At 43.8% G+C, this 20,246-nt stretch overlaps 1 protein-coding gene across 5 annotated transcripts in view; it reads right to left on the bottom strand.

Moving 5' to 3' along the window:
• The window catches only part of lyst (lysosomal trafficking regulator), a 93,810-nt gene extending 73,888 nt beyond the window's left edge, over positions 1 to 19,922 (bottom strand). For 3 of the 5 annotated variants that reach the window (XM_084460122.1, XM_084460123.1, XM_084460125.1), the window contains exons 1-3: positions 19,890 to 19,922; positions 19,001 to 19,352; positions 5,445 to 5,536 (exon numbers count right to left, since the gene is read on the bottom strand). In XM_084460122.1, the coding sequence (XP_084316248.1) occupies positions 5,445 to 5,536; positions 19,001 to 19,081 (173 nt within the window). In that variant the 5' untranslated portion in view covers positions 19,082 to 19,352; positions 19,890 to 19,922. Of the gene's footprint in view, positions 1 to 5,444; positions 5,537 to 6,691; positions 6,709 to 7,260; positions 7,329 to 19,000; positions 19,353 to 19,889 lie in introns of those variants that run through there. The other 2 variants (XM_084460126.1, XM_084460124.1) reach the window with 2 other exon arrangements.
• Between the last annotated feature and the right edge of the window lie 324 nt (positions 19,923 to 20,246).

Raw genomic sequence — 20,246 nt, 5'->3', positions numbered from 1 at the left:
CATGTCCACAGACATACAGTACTAGTATCATCTCCAGGGGACTCTAATCAATTATTCTATTGACTACTGTAACTCTCCAACCTGGTATCTCTACAGTACAGTAGTGATTAAGTAAGTAGTAGTGAATAAGTTAACATGATTAAGTAAAGTAAATACATGAGTAAAGAGTCGGCTACAGCCCACAAATATAATTTTTCAAATATCCTTACTGTAGTAAAGTAAATAGAAAACACACAAAAAAAACTTGTGAAACATCTCAATAGAGTAGTGAGGTCTGATGTCACTTTGTAGACAGAAAAGTTAGCATTGCCACCATTGTGGTGTAGTTTTTCAGCACTTTTGAGATTGTCTCTCAATGTCAATAAAAAGTGCTTTATAAATATGCTGAATTATTTATGTATTATTATAGTCAAAAATATAGAGAAACATACAGTAATCTGACTGGACACTATCAGAAAGCATTACATTGGCCTAAAATGTACAACAGATTTTGGAAGGAAAGGGTAAAACAGTTTGAATATCATATTAAGAAACATCATATTAAGATCTTTTTAATAAGGCCATGCTTATCCATGCGACCATATTAGATGTATTTGATCACCTAGAGTGTAATTATTCATAGGGAAACGGAATCTGACACACACACACACACACACACACATGCACACACATCCACGTACTGTACATGTACACACAAGCTTCTTTTCCTTTGCGCGATTCAAAATAAATAGATTTGAAGGCACTTGAAATTTGTCTAACGAAATATATTTGATATATGGCCTAATTAAAGAACTAAAAAATATGAGCAATGTGAACTTTAAAAATCCCCATGGCAACAGCAGGAGCCAACTGAATTGGTCTTAATCCTGGCCTGTAGCCAATGTCTCTTCTGCGTGGCCGGCTTACAGGCCCCCAGCATGTAGCAGGCAGCAGAGTTCATATAACAACTGATCACTGTATGGTTGTCCTATGACTGGATCCAACAGCTTCAGGATCTTGACAGGGATCTGATGACCACATAGGCCTAAACTTGGCTCAAAATGCCATAAACACATTATACAGACACATGTATACACCCCCTGACTACTCACACAGCCTACATCTAACCTCACACATGTAGCATAGCCACACAAACCAACATAGCTTCACTATCATAAACGCAAACCTAAACGCATAGTCACACAAACCAACACAGCTTCACTATCATAAACACACACGACCCCAACTCCAACTACCTTTTACTCTCTGAGGGGGGGAAAAGAGAACCGATATCATTTTCCTCATCTCACCAAAGGTTAGACGGTCAAACTCTTTCCTTCCATTCATTGTGGGGAGTATGATCCAAGCTGCTGAGCGTCAGGTCGACTGGCCGCGTCCGCATACCAACCTCGCAACACTAATGACTGAATTTTCTGTTCTTCAACGCAAATTCCATTAAATCAGAATTTCAAATGGAAGCTTTCCAGATTTGGAGTTGATCAGTGCATCACATGAAAGCATGTGATATCACATGGCACTGGAACTGGCCTCAGAGCTACGGAGTAGAGAGTTCCCCCACGCCAGGAGGCAAACTTGAACAGGAACTATAGGCCTACAATCCCAACAGCTTTACTTTAGGCCATCATTACCACTACAGATACACTACAATCACTGCTATTTTTAAAGGCGTGTTAATAGAAAAACAACTCTTACTGTACATTGAAATGTATGCAGTCAATGTGTTATACTCTTTCAAATAACAACAAATGCCCCCTAAAAAACATCTCTAGAACCAGGCCATTTCAATCATATACTATAGTTAAAAATTGAAGTCATACTACACAAATCCCAAGCTACAAAGCCCTGTAATAGCTAAGGCCAACTATACAGTACCACCTCTCCCTCCCAGTCTGTCTAGACATTAGTGCTGGTCACACGAGGCTTCCTGCTTGCCTGTTGAACATGGACATTCCAGGTCACAGTTCTCACTTAAAACAGTTGAGATAAACAGCTAACAGGGTTGGAAATGCTTAGAGAACAATGTCTGGAGTCACTTCTATGAACACTGTTCACATACTTTCGGGGCATCCTTAAAGAAGCTATTAGTATTTCCAGCAAGCATATTGACTTGCTTGTGCAATAAGGGGGCTTGATAGGTGCATTTTATTGCGCTTACTGGGGGACCCATCATGTTATTTTCAATGGATGTTACAAAGTGCGCCCAGCCAAAGTTATGTATTCACATAATGGTGGGTTGTTCATGGGATATAGAAGAGTGCAAGATGATGGTAAATAAGAATGTTGGATTTTTAAATTTGATTGGTTTATTTGACGCCATTAAAGGAGTAGTAAAGGGAAAATGCATGTTTAGCCCTGTTTTAAGGTTACTTATGATCATATACAATGGTTCAGATCAAAACGTTGACAAAGCTAGCATTTTCGAGAAAGTTGATAATTGCTCTACCACCGTTTTGTTCATACAATGGATGTGGATGGGCATCTTGAAAAATCATTCAAAAACATGTTAACTCTCAATTTCAAAGACAAGAAGCTCATCCATTGTATGATCAAAACGGTGGTAGAGCAATTATCAACTTTCTCGAAAATGCTAGCTTTGTCAACATTTTGATCTGAACCATTGTATATGATCATAATTAACCTTAAAACAGGGCTAAACATGCATTTTCCCTTTACTACTCCTTTAAAAATACACCACAAAATCTTATGTATGACTAAAATCAGAGGGTGAACACAATAAAGTTAAAGGGGAAGTGTGCTATTTTGGACATTTCTACCATCTACCATGAACCTGAAACAAAACATAATTTCACTGATCGTTCCAGTACTGAGCTAGCTTCAGTTTTTCATTAGGCTACAATGGAAGTGAATGGGGCATCCATAAATGCGTTCATAAAAATGACATGCTTTTCCGAGACAGGAAGCACAGGATGTAATCTCACCAGTCTTAGTATGCTCTCCTGTATTGCGATCCAAATACTTTAGGTGTTTGACATGACTTGCACATAGTCCTCTGTGAAAGCAGTGAAAACAAGCGCCAGAGTAATGCTTATGTTCAAGCCATGCCAAACATGTAAAAATATTTGGATTGCGATACATTTCACAGGAGAGCATACTGAGACTGATAAGACTACACCCTATGCTTTCCGTCTCAGAAAAGCACATTTATCATAGTTTCTCCAACATATTTACAGGTGCCCCATTGACTTCCATTGTAGCCCAGCGAGAGCCTGCAGAAAAACTGCAGCTAGCTCAATACCAGAACGATCAGTGAAATTACGGTCTCTATGTTTTACATTCATGGTAGACAGACAACAAATAGGGCTACATAGACACTAGGGTCCTCTTTTTTATGCTGCTACCCTCCCTTATCTAGTGTCTTTTTGTGTGTGGCTGTAAGCCAGCACACCTAGGATAGCGTTTGTCCGGTTATCACTCCCTCCCTTCCTCTGTTGTATGTTGACCTGCATTTCTCTGTTGGCACCACAAGAGGCAGTAGTCCCAGCACACCAAAATAAAGAAGGACACCAAAATCAACCGGCCGATCTCCGCTGAACAAGTATAGTGGTCAGAGCATTGGACTCCCACCCGGGAGAGCGGGGTTCAAGGCCCCGGTGGGGATGACTTTATTGGACTATACCCCAAACCTCCACACGTTCATCCTTTCACTCCAATCTTTTTATCCCTTACTTTTGTCCATGTCAACAGTGTAACTGCTTTAGCCACTGACCGCTACCATTAATGTTATGGAAGCTGCTGCTAGTTGTTGTAAGCTCATGAGCTAACTGGCTATCCCACTCTTATTGTGCTGGATTAGCATTGGAAGCATTGAAACTGATGTGTCCAGGCAACAAGACCTATCTTAATTTATCAGACATTATTTCATGTAATTTCAATTCACAGCTATTTTAGTGGTATGACTAGCTTCCGTCCTACCAGTCCTGAACAGAAAGAAGCCTGCCACGCACATAAGCCAGGCTGGACCTGGCCTGGTTCTTGTTTGTTACCATCTACCCTTTTAAAAACGTGTTTCCATTTTGGCCCTCTCACATTCAGATCGCACAGCAAGTTGTATGATTAAAGTGACAGCATTAAAAGAACTATGACAACTGAGTAGCAGTTTACTTACTAACAACTTACTATGCAAATTATGCATACAGACACCAGAAATCAATGCAATAGGTACAGTGGAAATGTACAGTAAATGGCTGACTGAAGACATAAGACAGCAGGGTGAAAAACTCAAGACATTGGCAAAATTAAACTCCTTCCCCGCTCCCCCCAGGCTGAAGGTTAGGCTACCTTCTGAAATCAAATGATCTCTTCCCTCTCAAATTACCCTAATGTCCTCTCATGTCTCTCTTCTCTTATGAGACTAATGAGCCCTAACGAAGCCAAGCCCAGTGGTGATGAGTGCAGTTATGTCCAAGTCTGAATACTATAGCTTAAGTGGACTTGCCTGACGCCAAGCACCAGGCTAATTTGTACTGTTCCAAGCATAGATCAGAGATCAGGCAACAGAATGGTAAAAATGTCAAACTAAACAAACTCTCAAGAACATGTCCGACTCATCTCATAAGAGTACGAGTGAGTCACTGTGGGATTTGACAATCAAATTAAAGGGGACATGAAAGCCAGAGATGGAGGCTTGGTAGCAAGAGCTAGGCAGCAGATGCCATAGGCTTAAGGTGAGAGTGCATAAACCAACAAAAAGCGACTATATGCTAAACATAGCCTACCGTTGCTCTAGTCTGTATTTGTGTCCTTTGCCCAATACAAGTTTAGTTTGTCCCAACATACTGGCCAATGCAGCCCTGGAAGCCGTCATTATCATGAGATAGAGATTAGAAAAACAGACATAATGACTGTTTGCAGGAAACCACGCCGCTGCACAAGGGCTGCTTTCTTCAACAGATCTGAAATTTCATTCACCTCAGCTAATTCATGTGAATCCTGGTAACGAGCTGCACTCCTGCACTGTATCTCCACCAGACTAATTGACTTATCTCAGGCCCAGCACGCTTCACCTGACAGACCTGGAAAACTACGCCCAATTTGTCTTTCTATGCTGCGTCTTCTCAAAAAAGGGACCCACTGTTCATTAGTAATCTCCCTTCAGCAAGAAAATGTCTTCTTTCATACGCAACTTCCCTTCTCCGTTCTCTACACTGGCTCCCTGTAGAAGCTTGCATCCAGTTTAAAACGCTGGTACTAGCCTACAGGGCAGTGAAAGGAATAGATCCCTCCTACCTCCAGAACATGGTCAAACCCTACACCCCCTCCCGACCACTACGCTCTGCTACCTCGGGGCGATTGGTTGCCCTGTCACTCCGAGGCCCCTGCGGTTGATTAACGCAGTCATGGCTCTTTTCTGTCCTGGCCCTGCAGGTATGATACAAACATAGGGTCATCATGCCACAGAGAACTCTCTGTGGGAAGGGACCTACCAGAACCTCAGGGCATCCCTGGTCCCATGGCTGTGGAGGTGCCGGACACAGTGGAACAGACACAGGAAACTCTCCAGGCACTGCAGACTGACCTGAGGACATGGAGTAGAACAGGACGCAAACACATCAGAGCAACCACCGCAATGTGGCAATCAAGAGATTACTACTGGAAAGTACATTATCAGGTGATATTTCTATACACAAGCCATACAGCCTGTGCTTACTGTCCAGTACGTCATCTTTGAAAGGCTGAAAGCTTAATCTGTTGTCATTTTATCTATATACATCAACCTTACTCTGATCCTTGGCAAGGCCACACATCTTTTAAATGATCAGCGCCATGATGCGACGGAGGTACTTTAGAGGTTGAGCAATCTTCTTATAAACTTCAAGACTGCAGGTTGCTGTGGATTTCTATTTATGGCTGGCTTTTACAGCTGTCTCCCATCTTCTAGTCTCTAGCTATTGGAGTTCAAATAAAGTGTGCATCAAAGGAACCATGCTCAATTTCACTTCAGATTTATAGTAGTGTAAAGATCCATATTGCCTTTTTCTATTTTTATACAGGTTTATGGTTTTTTTCTCCAGGCGTCAGTCAATCCACTCTCACATCTCCTTCCTCTCTCTCTCTCCCTCCCTCTCTCCCCTCTCTCTCAAACACACAACCAACCACCCACATGCACACAGGAATCACCAGTCCCTGTTCCTGTTTTAGACAAACAAGGGTAAAGTAACAACAACAACAACAGAGATATTGTATTCCGCCCCATTGTAACCTGGGTGCAGCCAGACTACAGAGCAGCCGACTGTCACTCCGCCGAGGGGCCGGCCTGAATGGCGGGGACTTTGCGAGGGCGCCGGGCGCCGGCAGTGCCGAGCCTTCTGGACTCTTTAACCGGGTCATCGGCTACAGGAGAGCGCGCTGACGCCTTCCTTCCCAGCCAGAGAGCGATCCCGCGGCCGCCGTTCTCATGCTCGCTCCCTCCTCCCAGCGGGGCCGATCTGACTGCCCTGACAGGATCCCTTCAGCTACTGTTAATCTCCAACTGTCAGAGCCGTCTGCACAACGCACGCAACGGCAGCCGCAACGCCATAATCACATCACACACGCTTCACACGTGCTTAAAAAGCACGAAGAAGCAGATTACTTCCGTACATAATCAATTAAAAAATTTATAGTGTCACCATGACACAGCGACTTGACCTCCAGCCTATTGAAAAGCGACAAGTATTCCCAGTGCACTTACATGTACTGTAGAGTAGGCCTGAGCTGTACTGGAGGCTACACAGTTGATGTTTAGTTTAGACAATCTTAAATCTGCCAACCGGTCCTCTGTTCCAGCTGTCTGTGTAATTCTGCTGCATTATTCAGGCAACTGTTAGGCAGCTTAGTCACCGCTCCGCACCGACGGTCAGATCTGGCAAGGGGACTGGGCCTTCAGATTCAAGAGCAAAACACAGTATCGTTGTACAGTTTTGTGTGGTGAGTCAACTTCCTTCCTCTGCGAAAGAGAAGTACTGTAAGAGAACGAACGCCTTGCAGATCTGTCCTCAACTGACCACACAGGGTTAACTGGGAATGGGTCGCTTCTAGTACTGGGATAAATAGTTTAATGCGGTTTCTCTCTATTCAATAAATATACAACAGCTAGTGGGTCAACATCTGAGGAAAGTCCAATGTTGCGAAGTCCCTGAGCTGAAACCTTGTGGCTTTTGGGGCACATTTCGTCAAGTTTCCGTCAAGCAACAGAATGTCAAAGTCTGCAGTGCCTATGGTCTCGACAAGCTCTAAAGTGTCAGAGAGGACCACACTCACCAGTGACAGTGGGGTTACCCAGGCCAGTAGTGGGTTACCTCCCTCAAAAGGGTCACTGCACACCGGGGAGGCTGCCCAACAGCACACAGGAGACAGGGAGAGGGAGAGAAAGAGAAAGGCATGGATGAGAAAGACAGGGAGACAGGTAAAAAAAAAACATGAGATGACAAGAACATAATAGTGAGAAAGAAATTAGTCTGATATGAGATGAAAGTACAGGCGTGCAGGGGGTGACGGGCTGAGGAAGAGGGGGGTGACGGGCTGAGGAAGAGTCTCTGGGTCATTGTGAAAGGTTTAGCCTCAACTTGAAAGTGAAAGGTTTAACCTTACTTGGGTGTAGGAAAAAGGTGTTGCACACTCTGGCTCCATATTAATTTTCTCTTTATTAGATTGATGTTTCAGGCCTTCTTCAAAATCAACAAGATTACTAACTGTACCGCCATGGCTTTCTACCTATAGAGCATAAAACTACTCTCACCAACATTATTAATTGTTCATCAGTATCATCTTTACTCGTCAAAAAATGTATCAGTGCACACTAGGAATGCACCGATGCATCGGCCGATGTTGGCCTTGTTGACTGCCATCGGCCCATCGGCAAATAAAATGACATTCACCGATGGTAGTGGCCGATGTTATGTCGCAACAATTATGGCTTTTTTTGTTGCACAATGTAGCCTACCCAGCTGCATATTCGGAGAAGATCCGTGACGTAACGCTGCAAACGCGCGTGTAGTTTGCTTTCATATTAAAGTGAAATATAAATGTCGGCCATGTGGGAATATTTCACCATCTCAGACAAAGATATGCGCTATGCAACTTGTAAAACTTGTTCCAAGTGACATTTCAAGAGGAGGTACTACAGACAAGGATTTTATCAAATCTAACTGGCCATTTGAAAAGCAGGCATCATTTCTTTGTTTCCCTGGCACAAAAGGGGGAATAAAAATATAATAAAATAAACATGGGCCGGATTGTTATTTTAAACATCGGCATCGGCCCAGAATTTTGCAATCGGTGCATCCCTAGTGCACACCCATATTTCCTGGTTGCATGACACATTGGCAAAAAAATCCAGACACCAAAACAACTTGGAACTAACTGCAAAGTGGAATTTCTCTCGGTGACAGCTCTCTGACTTTCCAGCAAGGTTGTTTTCCCTGATCTGACATGGTAATTACTCCGTGAGTACAACCCAAGGCATGAGTGGAGAGTGGATAACAGAGAGATGGGTGATAGAGATTACTACAGTTTGATAATCAAGTCCTCGTTTTGTAAACAGCCAGAGAAAAGCTTTCCACTGTGACCCAATGAGCTTCAATTACACTTCATTGTTTATGAAATGGAAAGACACACTGTAGAGTGTGCACAGTTTCACACAGTTGCATACTGTACCATTTCCTGAACCAGGTCATATCAAGAAGGTTGTACAAAAAACTACACTCATTTAATGCCAATAAAGAAGCAAAAATTTGGATCTACGGTTTGAGATTCTGGTTGCATTTTCTCTGTGGGCTATAGGGCCTTAATCTCACACTTAACTCTTAATCTAACACCATGAGTTAAAAATAGAAGAATGTGCAATTAACACATAGGCCAGGAGCCAGGACCAGCCCTCTGCTACTTTTTATATTTCTTGTTAGCCTATACCTTGGGCCATCACACCACCTTTTTTGGGATATGTTCCTAGTGGAATACATAGAGGACTGGTAGACTGGTCACTAGCTCTGGTCCAGGTCGGTGTACATAGAGGACTGGTAGACTGGTCACTAGCTCTGGTCCAGGTCGGTGTACATAGGGGACTGGTAGACTGGTCACTAGCTCTGTTCCAGTTTGGAAACTGTTTGAGGCTAGAGCCGGGGCGATGACTACTTAAATACGTTGTCATCGACTACTTAAATACGTCGACTTGCAAAACGTGCGTCGACGCGTCACAAAGAAGAAAGATGGCTGCGCCCGGTCAAAACTAGCAGTATTGGAAATTTATTTTCTATTTATTTAGGTTATTTAATGTTATCTTGCACCTTTTATCTTTCCAGCCCCGTTTCTAACCAGCAATAAGATTAAGATATTCGTCTAGGAAGCATTTTCGTATGATCAATGATCAAAAGAGACGTCTCTCGTCTGTGCTCTGCTCCAATTCTGTGTTGCACAACAGCGGGTCCATATTGCGCCGCATCCGCTCACACACGCGCAGAGACCAGCTGCTCTGAGTAGAGAGAATGGAAACGGTCAAATGTTTAGTTAAACGTTTGGTTGCTCGTTGCTCAGTGCAAATGGTCTTTTGCAAGAGAGGGAGGAAACACAAGCAATCTTTGAAACATTTAGCACAAGCGCATCATGTGGAGAACTGCACTGTTTTCTCTTCAGCTGGTAAAAATGCTCACAGTCAGCGCTGTTAATGACGTTCTATCGTTATGTTATTTCATTAAACATCCAATCCAAACAGAAAACAAACAATAGAAACTATTTGTGGGGATTAAACATTGATTTGACTGTAGCTGTGTCAAAATCTGATTTACGGGCCAAAAGTTGTGTGCATTAAGACACCTCCAAATTTGACACGTTGGTGACAAGAGTTATGGGACTGACCCAAATTAGTATGCCAAATTGCACCACTTTTTATATAATTTCATATGGTTCTATAGGCTGTATCATGGAATTTTAGAGACAACTGGGCTCAAAACCTTTAAGCCTTTGTTCTTAAAATCTATTGGTCCAGTCCCCTGCCTTTTGCCATTCCAAACACCTCTGTCTTCTCTTTTCTTTGTAATGACAAACACCTCTGCCGTGGTGTTCTCACCATGACGGGAAGGCCTCACACCTCAGACTTCCCGTTTGGCCTAGGCCATTGTTACATTGTCTCCACCTGAAATATATTCAATGTGTACCGCGCTTTCTCTGTATTCCTCGACCACTGTTGATGATGTCCGTCACTCTATTATGACGTGTACAGATGGGTTAGCCAACCAAATCTCTGATAGCGCCACATCCATATATTGCTCACATATAAGGCCGCGCAAGACGAGCCTACTTCACTTCGGCTGGATGCCACTCACGTGCGTTATCCTGAAGTCCTTGCGCTCGTATGTTTTCTCAATAAACCAGACTAAACCTCTTTGAGCGAACCTTGGCAAATCTTTTTACTTTCGATCAGATTTAACTCTATTACAGCTGCCATAGACTCCCATGGCAGAAGAAGAAGCGGAAGGAAGAAGAATAAGAAAAGGTACAAACACAATGGTGGTCTACTGCTTAGCCCCCCAAAAAGGTAGGAGAAAACCTCCTGAGGGCTGGTCCTGTCTCCCGGCCTATATTTTTTAAAGCATGGGCCAACCTTTGGCCGCCTAAACACAGCCGGACTGCCCAGTCACTCCCATAGATAGTGACTAGACTACCAGTCCTCTATGTACTAGTGACTAGTCTACCAGTCCTCTATGTATAGTGACTAGTCTACCAGTCCTCTATGTACTAGTGACTAGTCTACCAGTCCTCTATGTACTAGTGACTAGTCTACCAGTCCTCTATGTATAGTGACTAGTCTACCAGTCCTCTATGTACTAGTGACTAGACTACCAGTCCTCTATGTACTAGTGACTAGACTACCAGTCCTCTATGTACTAGTGACTAGACTACCAGTCCTCTATGTACTAGTGACTAGTCTACCAGTCCTCTATGTATAGTGACTAGTCTACCAGCCCTCTATGTACAGTACTAGTGACTAGTCTACCAGTCCTCTATGTACTAGTGACTAGTCTACCAGTCCTCTATGTACTAGTGACTAGTCTACCAGTCCTCTATGTACTAGTGACTAGTCTATCAGTCCTCTATGTACTAGTGACTAGTCTACCAGCCCTCTATGTACAGTACTAGTGACTAGTCTATCAGTCCTCTATGTATAGTGACTAGTCTACCAGTCCTCTATGTACTAGTGACTAGTCTACCAGTCCTCTATGTACTAGTGACTAGTCTATCAGTCCTCTATGTACTAGTGACTAGTCTACCAGTCCTCTATGTACTAGTGACTAGTCTACCAGTCCTCTATGTACTAGTGACTAGTCTACCAGTCCTCTATGTACTAGTGACTAGTCTATCAGTCCTCTATGTACTAGTGACTAGTCTACCAGTCCTCTATGTACTAGTGACTAGTCTATCAGTCCTCTATGTACTAGTGACTAGTCTATCAGTCCTCTATGTACTAGTGACTAGTCTATCAGTCCTCTATGTACTAGTGACTAGTCTACCAGTCCTCTATGTATAGTGACTAGACTACCAGCCCTCTATGTACAGTACTAGTGACTAGTCTATCAGTCCTCTATGTATAGTGACTAGTCTACCAGTCCTCTATGTACTAGTGACTAGTCTACCAGTCCTCTATGTACTAGTGACTAGTCTATCAGTCCTCTATGTACTAGTGACTAGTCTACCAGTCCTCTATGTACTAGTGACTAGTCTACCAGCCCTCTATGTACAGTACTAGTGACTAGTCTATCAGTCCTCTATGTATAGTGACTAGTCTACCAGTCCTCTATGTACTAGTGACTAGTCTACCAGTCCTCTATGTACTAGTGACTAGTCTATCAGTCCTCTATGTACTAGTGACTAGTCTACCAGTCCTCTATGTACTAGTGACTAGTCTACCAGTCCTCTATGTACTAGTGACTAGTCTACCAGTCCTCTATGTACTAGTGACTAGTCTATCAGTCCTCTATGTACTAGTGACTAGTCTACCAGTCCTCTATGTACTAGTGACTAGTCTATCAGTCCTCTATGTACTAGTGACTAGTCTATCAGTCCTCTATGTACTAGTGACTAGTCTATCAGTCCTCTATGTACTAGTGACTAGTCTACCAGTCCTCTATGTATAGTGACTAGACTACCAGTCCTCTATGTACTAGTGACTAGTCTATCAGTCCTCTATGTACTAGTGACTAGTCTACCAGTCCTCTATGTATAGTGACTAGTCTACCAGTCCTCTATGTACTAGTGACTAGACTACCAGTCCTCTATGTACTAGTGACTAGTCTACCAGTCCTCTATGTATAGTGACTAGTCTACCAGTCCTCTATGTACTAGTGACTAGTCTACCAGTCCACTATGTACTAGTGACTAGTCTACCAGTCCTCTATGTACTAGTGACTAGTCTACCAGTCCTCTATGTATAGTGACTAGACTACCAGTCCTCTATGTACTAGTGACTAGTCTACCAGTCCACTATGTACTAGTGACTAGTCTACCAGTCCTCTATGTACTAGTGACTAGTCTACCAGTCCTCTATGTATAGTGACTAGACTACCAGTCCTCTATGTACTAGTGACTAGTCTACCAGTCCTCTATGTACTAGTGACTAGTCTACCAGTCCTCTATGTACTAGTGACTAGTCTACCAGTCCTCTATGTATAGTGACTAGTCTATCAGTCCTCTATGTACTAGTGACTAGTCTACCAGTCCTCTATGTAGTGGGTGATATCTTAAAGTAGCGTTACAACAAGCCCCATAATCTTATTTTCCTGATTTCCCCTGTGTGTCATGATACTGTCTGTGAAATGTCATGCTTGTATTGTAGTACTTTAATATTTGCATTTACATAATTTTGCCAGTAAAAAAATAGAAGGTTTTTCTTGGCTTCCTGAGACCAAATGGGGCCAAGTTGGGGGTGCTCATTATCAACTTATACCCAAGGTATAGGCTAACAAGAAATAACTGAAAAAAGTTATCAGAAAACATCCTGGGGGCTGGTCCTGGCTCCTGGCCTAACATTTTATGTTTCCTGTCACAGGGCATGCTGGTTTGTTCCTGTGTCATCCGAAGTCAGTTTGCACCATCAATGGGTTGTTCGCTTGATTTCACACTACGAGGGCAAGAGGGTCACACAACGCTACTATTTTGTAACCTATACATTCTGTGTGTGTGTGTGTGTGTGTGTTTGTTGCCTCAATCCAGCACATTGATCATGAGAGACCTAGTCATGGGAGCTGTGATGGCTGAGTCACCCACCATTATACTACAGACTTCCCGCTCTAGCTTTCATGGCTAATTGTATTCAGCGGGGGTAGGGGGGGGGGGGTTGTGAAGAATACAACGATGTGATCTCGTCCTCGTGACACAAGAGGAGGACATGGGGCGGTGGTTATGTAAAGTTTTTCCGGTTGCGGTCCAAGTTGATCCAATTTGACATTCGGGTGATAAGCATCATGAGTAGCCCCTAACGTTGCACATTTCCTCAGAGGCTGAGAGCTGCTCTGCAAGTTCTCTCACACATACAAACAAGGAAAAACATCAGTACTCACGAATGCATAGAGTACACTGCTTGATGTCCCAGGGTAACCACTGCGAATGTCTGTTTGTAGTGGTGGTGGTTATACTTAGTAAGGAAGGAAATAAAAACACTGTGGCTTTCTGCTTTCCTGTTGTTTTTACTGGCATGTTAAAGGTGCAGTAGACTTATGCCCATCATATAGTAGAAGACTTCGAAAAGACCTAAACTCGGTTGAAAAGTCGGTTGGTGTAAGGCCGGCTTACACCAACCGGAGGAATTTTGAAAGATTTTGAAAAATGCAACTAACAAAATCCCTGCCCCTCCCTCCAAGCCTCCCTCCAAAGCCCTCTGCCAAACTGTGGGAAACAAGACACTCACTAGACAGGTAGATAGGCTGACAGGCAGGTAAGCCATCCAATCATTTCAAGTTGGCAACTCGAATTGATTGGACGAACATACAGATTACGGAATTATTTCATTTTAGTGTCAGGGCACTTTATTTATTTATTGCTGTCGGGATGTAATGAGAACTGCAAAAAATATAACAAAAAGTGCTTTTGAGCCAAACCGCCTACTGCACCTTTAAAATGTCACTTATCTCAGGGGTCAAAAGCTTCAGAATGTGAATCAATTCTCCTTTCAGTGTTTCAGCAGACAATTCTGGGTTTAAAATGAGGTCAAGTGAGTTTCAAAACTCTACAGAGTGGACGTCAGTCAAGCCGTCCAGCTAGAGCCCTCTTCTCTGTCCCCTTGCTGATGGAGTAGCGAGTAGCGGGGAGATTTCTGAAGGAGGGTACGAGGCTAATGGTACTGTATGCCCCCCTGTGGAAAAAGCTGAGGTGGAGCAGCAGAGGTTGCAATTCGACTCAGCGGAGTACCAGAGGGGTGAATTATTCACCCCTACAAGTCAATTGTTGGCAACAAACTCAGACCCCAGGATGGGCCGCTCAGGAAATAAAGGTAGTAAAATGTCAAAAATAAAGGAGGCGGTAGACAGAAAAGCAGAAGTGAGACAGGACCTGCGGTTGGTGTCTCCTTTCATTTCACTCATACGCTGTGGGATGCGGAGTATGGGATCATATTACTGTATCTATGACTGACTGTCTGCCAGGCAGCTTCATACAGTAGGCTATGGAATGATCAACAAACAAAACATTTGCATCTGACTGATGCTGAGCAGTACTAACCTGAGTCTCTCTTCCCCCTGTAACTTGGCCATGGCACATCAGGTTGCGTTTCCTCAAGAATTTAGTCTCTTCATGCACCTGGAGTGCTGGCACTAAATGTTTGCAACCAGGCGTCTGGGCCTAAATTCTCAAGAGATACCATGAATAATGTAACGTCTCTTTTGGCGTAGTTCAAGCAGAGTGGGAGAGCCAATACTGGGTTTTCACCATAATATATGTATTAGACTAACTCCCCATCAACCATACGAGCCTGGTCTCATGCATAGAATAGTCCACAGAAACGTCCCTCTTGTATTAATCCTCTAAAAAGAAAGAAAAGACGCCAAGCCTAATCTTGCCTAATTCAAACAGTCTTTATCGCAATAGCAATGTAAGCCTGAGAGCAAGGGCCTAGAAAGTAAACCAGGGCCACAGGCAGAGTTCGCCTGAGCCAATATTGTCTCAATATCTGTAGAGCAACTAGCAACTAATAGCCCAAAGTAATTCAGCCAAGTGCATAGTAGGTGCTGTCTGTAGACTCTATAAACTTTCACGAGCTAGGCTCCCCCATTAAAAGCAAGATCCCCTTTAATGTGGCAGCCTCTAAAAATACAATATTTCCGCCCATTCGGCATTCAGACCTAGCCCCTAATTCGTAGTGAATGTTTGATAAGGCTTGGAGTAAACATGTGAAACCCACTCACAAGTCTTAAAGGACATATTAGTTATGCAGCAGCCAGAATGCAGCCTGACATCATCCAAAGGGCTGACATCATCCAAAGGGCTGACATCATCCAAAGGGCTGTGGTGGATGTGGAGCAGGCTCAGGGAAGGCTGATCAATCACTCATCACACAGAGCACCCTGTCAATGTGTTGCAAGGCTCCCTTTCCCCCCTCTCTCTCTGTCAGTTAGTCAGCCAAACACCCCAAACTCCTCTACATTTCCTCCTTACTCCTCCATGATTTGATCTCAATTATAAAGGTACAAAACTGGTCTAGATTGTAGTCTAGAATCTAGATCATGTCATCTTAGAAAAAATCCTACTCACCAAAAATGTTAGGCCTAATTTTACTGTACAGCTCCAAGGCAAGTCTGCTCTCTTGGGTGCAGTCAGTCAGATGAGGCACTGATAAAACAGGCTAAGTTTGCTAACTCATTAATGATGATCAGTAGGAAAATCATTTGACTCTCAAAAAACAGCAGCAAGAGATGATTTCTCTGCGTAACAAGATAGCATAGCCGTTGGAGTGTGACTCACGGATACCTACAAGCCAATGTGTGAACGACTAACACACATGTTTACGGATATATCCAGTTAGCTCATAGTTTCAGACCCAGTGAAATCTCACCAGACCAGACCACAAAACTCAGTCTCAGATTTGGCTCTCAGACAGAAAGACTCTGCGAAATTAACTTGACACTCCACAGCATTTCTCCCAGTAAAGAACTGTAGCTTGCCAATGCTGGGCCGCGGTTGGAAGCAGCGAACGTCCTGAGAGTGCCTGGGGACTTTCAGTTGATGCAGGCAGCAAACCACACAATAGGTGCTGGAGAGAGGAAAGCATAACAGGATGCCCCAGCAGGCTTAGCAGACTAGAAGCCCTGTCACACACCAGTGAACTTGAGAGGGATGAATAAAAGAGGGAGAAATCTAGTGGGTGAGTGACACTGACACACTCGCACACGCACGCACACACATGCACGAACACAGGGTATCAATCACAAACCATCAACAACACAGATACATTAGAGGTGGTGGGACAAATTGATTAATGTAAGAATGGCAATTCTATTCTATGAATTGATTATTGATCGATTCAAAAATTCCCCCATAAAAAAATGTTTTCACCCAATTTGGTTTTCAGTACGTTTTTTGCACTAAAGTTAGACATGTTGTTGTCAAATGTTTGCCGGCGGTCCAACTGAGGTGCAATAATTTTGCGCTTGGGGTGTAATGGTTACTGTAGTGTAATGGATTTTAACTGATCTAGTCAAAAAGGATTTACCAAGATTCGCTCAAAAGGTTAAGTCTGATTTATTGAGAAAACATACGAGCGCAAGGACTTCCTGGACAACGCAACATGAGTGGTTTATCCAAAGAAGTGAAACCTCCTGATCTTGTGCTGCCTTATATTCAAGCAAAACACAGGTACGGCGCTTCCAGGATGTGATTGGCTAATCCATTGTACGTCATATGAAAATGGCAGGCGTGGCCGAGAATACAGACATGTGACATGGGAAAAGGCGACAATTTCTTGGAGACAAAGGATGGTTATTCTGGAGTAGACATTTCGAGGTGTGTGGACCTCCTGGAGGCCACCCTGTCTATGTGAACGGTTGAGGGAGGTGGTGAATTACAAAAGGGAGAGAAAGAACAAAGGTTTAAGGTGTATGGAATAGGAAGGTCTTGAGGCCAGATGTAAATTCTATAATAGTAGTCAAATGGTGGAAAGGTACAGTATTTGAAAATTGTCATCTATCATGGTCATCTATTAACATCTATCATCTATCATCAATAATCGAAAATCGTTTTGAAATCGAATCGTGACCCCCCAATCGAAATCGAATTGTGAGATCACTACCAATTCCCATCCCTAAGGGACATGGTAGAGAAACCAGCTCCAATCCAAGTGAACCCACAGATGAATACATGTGTTCAGGACAGAGATATTAGATAAGTGCTATATGCAGCATTTTATGGTCTAGGTCAAGTGGTCAAACGAAAGGAATTAAGAACAAAGCACTGATATAGCGAGGAGCTATGCTAGTGACATCATAAATCAAGGTGGGGTAAGGCTGCAGCTGCTCCACCTCAGCTGTGGAAGAGTCAATGTTTCCACGGCAACGAGGGACAGTGGGTAGTAGTCTCCTCCACCTTGTGTCACACACCGGTGGTCCTAACAAAGGCCCTGGCCCCAATGACACACACGCACACATGCACACACGTGTACACACACACACGCACGCACACACGCACAGACTTGACTTCATGAGAACAATCATAACAAGAAGGGAAACCAGGAACAGGCTGATGTGTTTTGATGGTGGACAAAAAAACGGTGGACACGGCTGGTGGCCCTCAGGCCAACGTGCTCCGAGGACTCTGGCACCGGAAGGCTTCTGTGTCAGCCTGGGGTTTTCAGAGCTGGTGGATCAATCAGCTCATCACTGTGTAAGCACAAAACTGTAAGCACAAAACTGTGCTTGTGTTGTTTCTTCACTAAATAAACACCAACCCTAAATGCAGTCTAGGCATCCCTAGCCCAAAGACCTAAGGGTGGCTGGCCCGACAGGAAAAATGCTGCTGCTTCCAGGACAGATGGCCATCGTTCGGTCTGCAGTCCAATCCCCTCTCAACACGGGTGGGGGAGACTAATCTGAGTCCCGTGATCTGGCTGATGTGGTCGACTGCGGAGGCGGGGGCGGGAGTGGGGGAGGGAGGTGCCTGAGTGGGGGGGGGAGGGGGGAGGCAGCAGCACGGGGGGCCGCAGCATCTGGAGGGAGGTAAGAAAACATTTTCTCCCAAGACGGCTCAGTCTGATAAGAAGAAGGCCGTTCGAACGCAGGCTGGTCGACACTTCTCAACTGACACGCGCAACAAGCAAACTGTGGTTGACATACATAAGAACTCTTACTGTAACTCTTGCCGCTCATGCTGGCTTGTCTGTATCAGTTAATAGTGAGATTAAACAGGCCAGTTAACACACATCTTCACAGTCTACACACAAACACTGCCAGTCAGTGTTGCTTTTATAACAGCCATGGCTCTGATGGACCCACTGTACTGCAGTTGAGAAAAGGCTGTTAAAATGACACTGTACTCCAGCTGAGACAGGATAAGGCTGTTAAAACAAGGCCTTTTGACAGATTGGCAGCTGACACCATACAGTAGGTAAACCACAAAAAGATCATTCTTCCCTCTTGCGGCTGGCTTACAGTGGTGTTGTTATTAGTGTTTCTTATTTTTTCCTCTTAAATATTTTGTTATTTTAATTATGCTTTATTTTGTCTCTGAAGCACTTTGTAAACCTGTTTCGAAAAGTTACAAATCAAGTTTATTATTATCATCATCATCATCATCATCAGAATGATATGGCCTGACAGAGCACTGTCATCAAACTGCTGTGATACATGATTGACCATGTATTGCAGGCTACACACACAGTACTGTACCCTTAGGACTAATAAAGAGCCTTGAATCCTTAGATGCATGTCCTTTCAATAAACTATAGTTAGACGAATGGACTGTAAGATAGTAGACCACCAACAGCCGTTTGGGGAGTCATAGTTTTAGCAATGGCAGCAGGACCTACCTGTAATTCAGCTCCCTGCAGACGACAGTCCATGTACTTCTCCCAAGCAAATGACAGATTAGCTAGGTGTGGGCTGGCCATGTCGGGAGCTCCTCCAGGCACAGGGGGCTGAGCTTGGGTAAGACAAAAAAAACAACACTCCTCATTGAAGGGAAGATGTAACCTGGGGAAGGGGGGTTCCAATTCTCCCCCAGCCAGTCGAAAAAGTGCAAAGGACACACAGGGGCTTTTCCCAAGTCAGTAGTTCAGAGAACATCCATCTCTCCTCCGCAGCTTGCATCACATCAGAGGCGCGAGTGCTCAGTTGTAACTTGCAGAATCATATGGTCCAAGTGTTCACCTCGAAAACATCCTGTAAAGAACATACAACTGTCAGCTATAGCGAGTACTAAAGTACTCTTACCGGATATAATACAAGTTTCTTGCTCATCTCTGTTCACGCGCTTATACATTCACCACGACAGAATGGAAGCAAGGTTGCAGGCTTGGTGGTTGTTTGGGCTAGCTACCCGTTAGCTATGCTAGCTTTGTCTAACTAGCTAGCTAATGAAAGATGCGGTAACCGGTGGCTAGCTGCATGACACAAAACATTCAGCTTTCAGGGTGCACAGTATGGAAAAACAGCCAACTTAGCTGGCTAACTAGCACACATAATATTATCTAGTTAGTCAGAAGAGAAAAGTACGAGCATTGTCAGTGTCAGCTGTCAAACTGAATGTCCCAGCGCCGCTTACAGCTAGCTAGCAAGCTAACCTGCCAGCTTGCAAAGCAAGCTACGCGTGACGATAAACAAAACAAGTACATATCAATACAATGTGTTCATATTTATGAAAACTCTCATCTTTTCATTCTTTAACTTTACAAGTTACTGGGCATATTTCGGACATACCTGGTGTTCCAATGCGCTGTAGCTTCCGAGCAGTCTCCTCTCTGGTGAAACATACAGGACTATACACACACGCCCACATATCCCTGTCGTGTGTCCCTATTGGCCAAATGGAGGCTAACCCCCTATCCATCAAACAATACTGACCAATCAATCTTCCTGCGTCACCAGTGTCCCCCCTTTGTGGGCGTGGACTCATGGGGTAGATAGCGGACAACACGTAATGGGAATACCCAAATCAAATGAAGATATTCATATTTATATAAAGACAAATAGATAGGCTATGTGAATGCTTCATGCTTTTTTGCGTGGACTGGTTTGTGTGTGTAGGGGGGTGATGCTCATAACTGTCCTACAATT

Source organism: Borostomias antarcticus, assembly GCF_949987555.1.
Source record: "Borostomias antarcticus genome assembly, chromosome: 2".
Taxonomy (NCBI): Eukaryota; Metazoa; Chordata; class Actinopteri; order Stomiiformes; family Stomiidae; genus Borostomias; species Borostomias antarcticus.
Note: the sequence above shows the minus strand (reverse complement) of the source record. Positions and strands in the feature narration are given on the sequence as shown.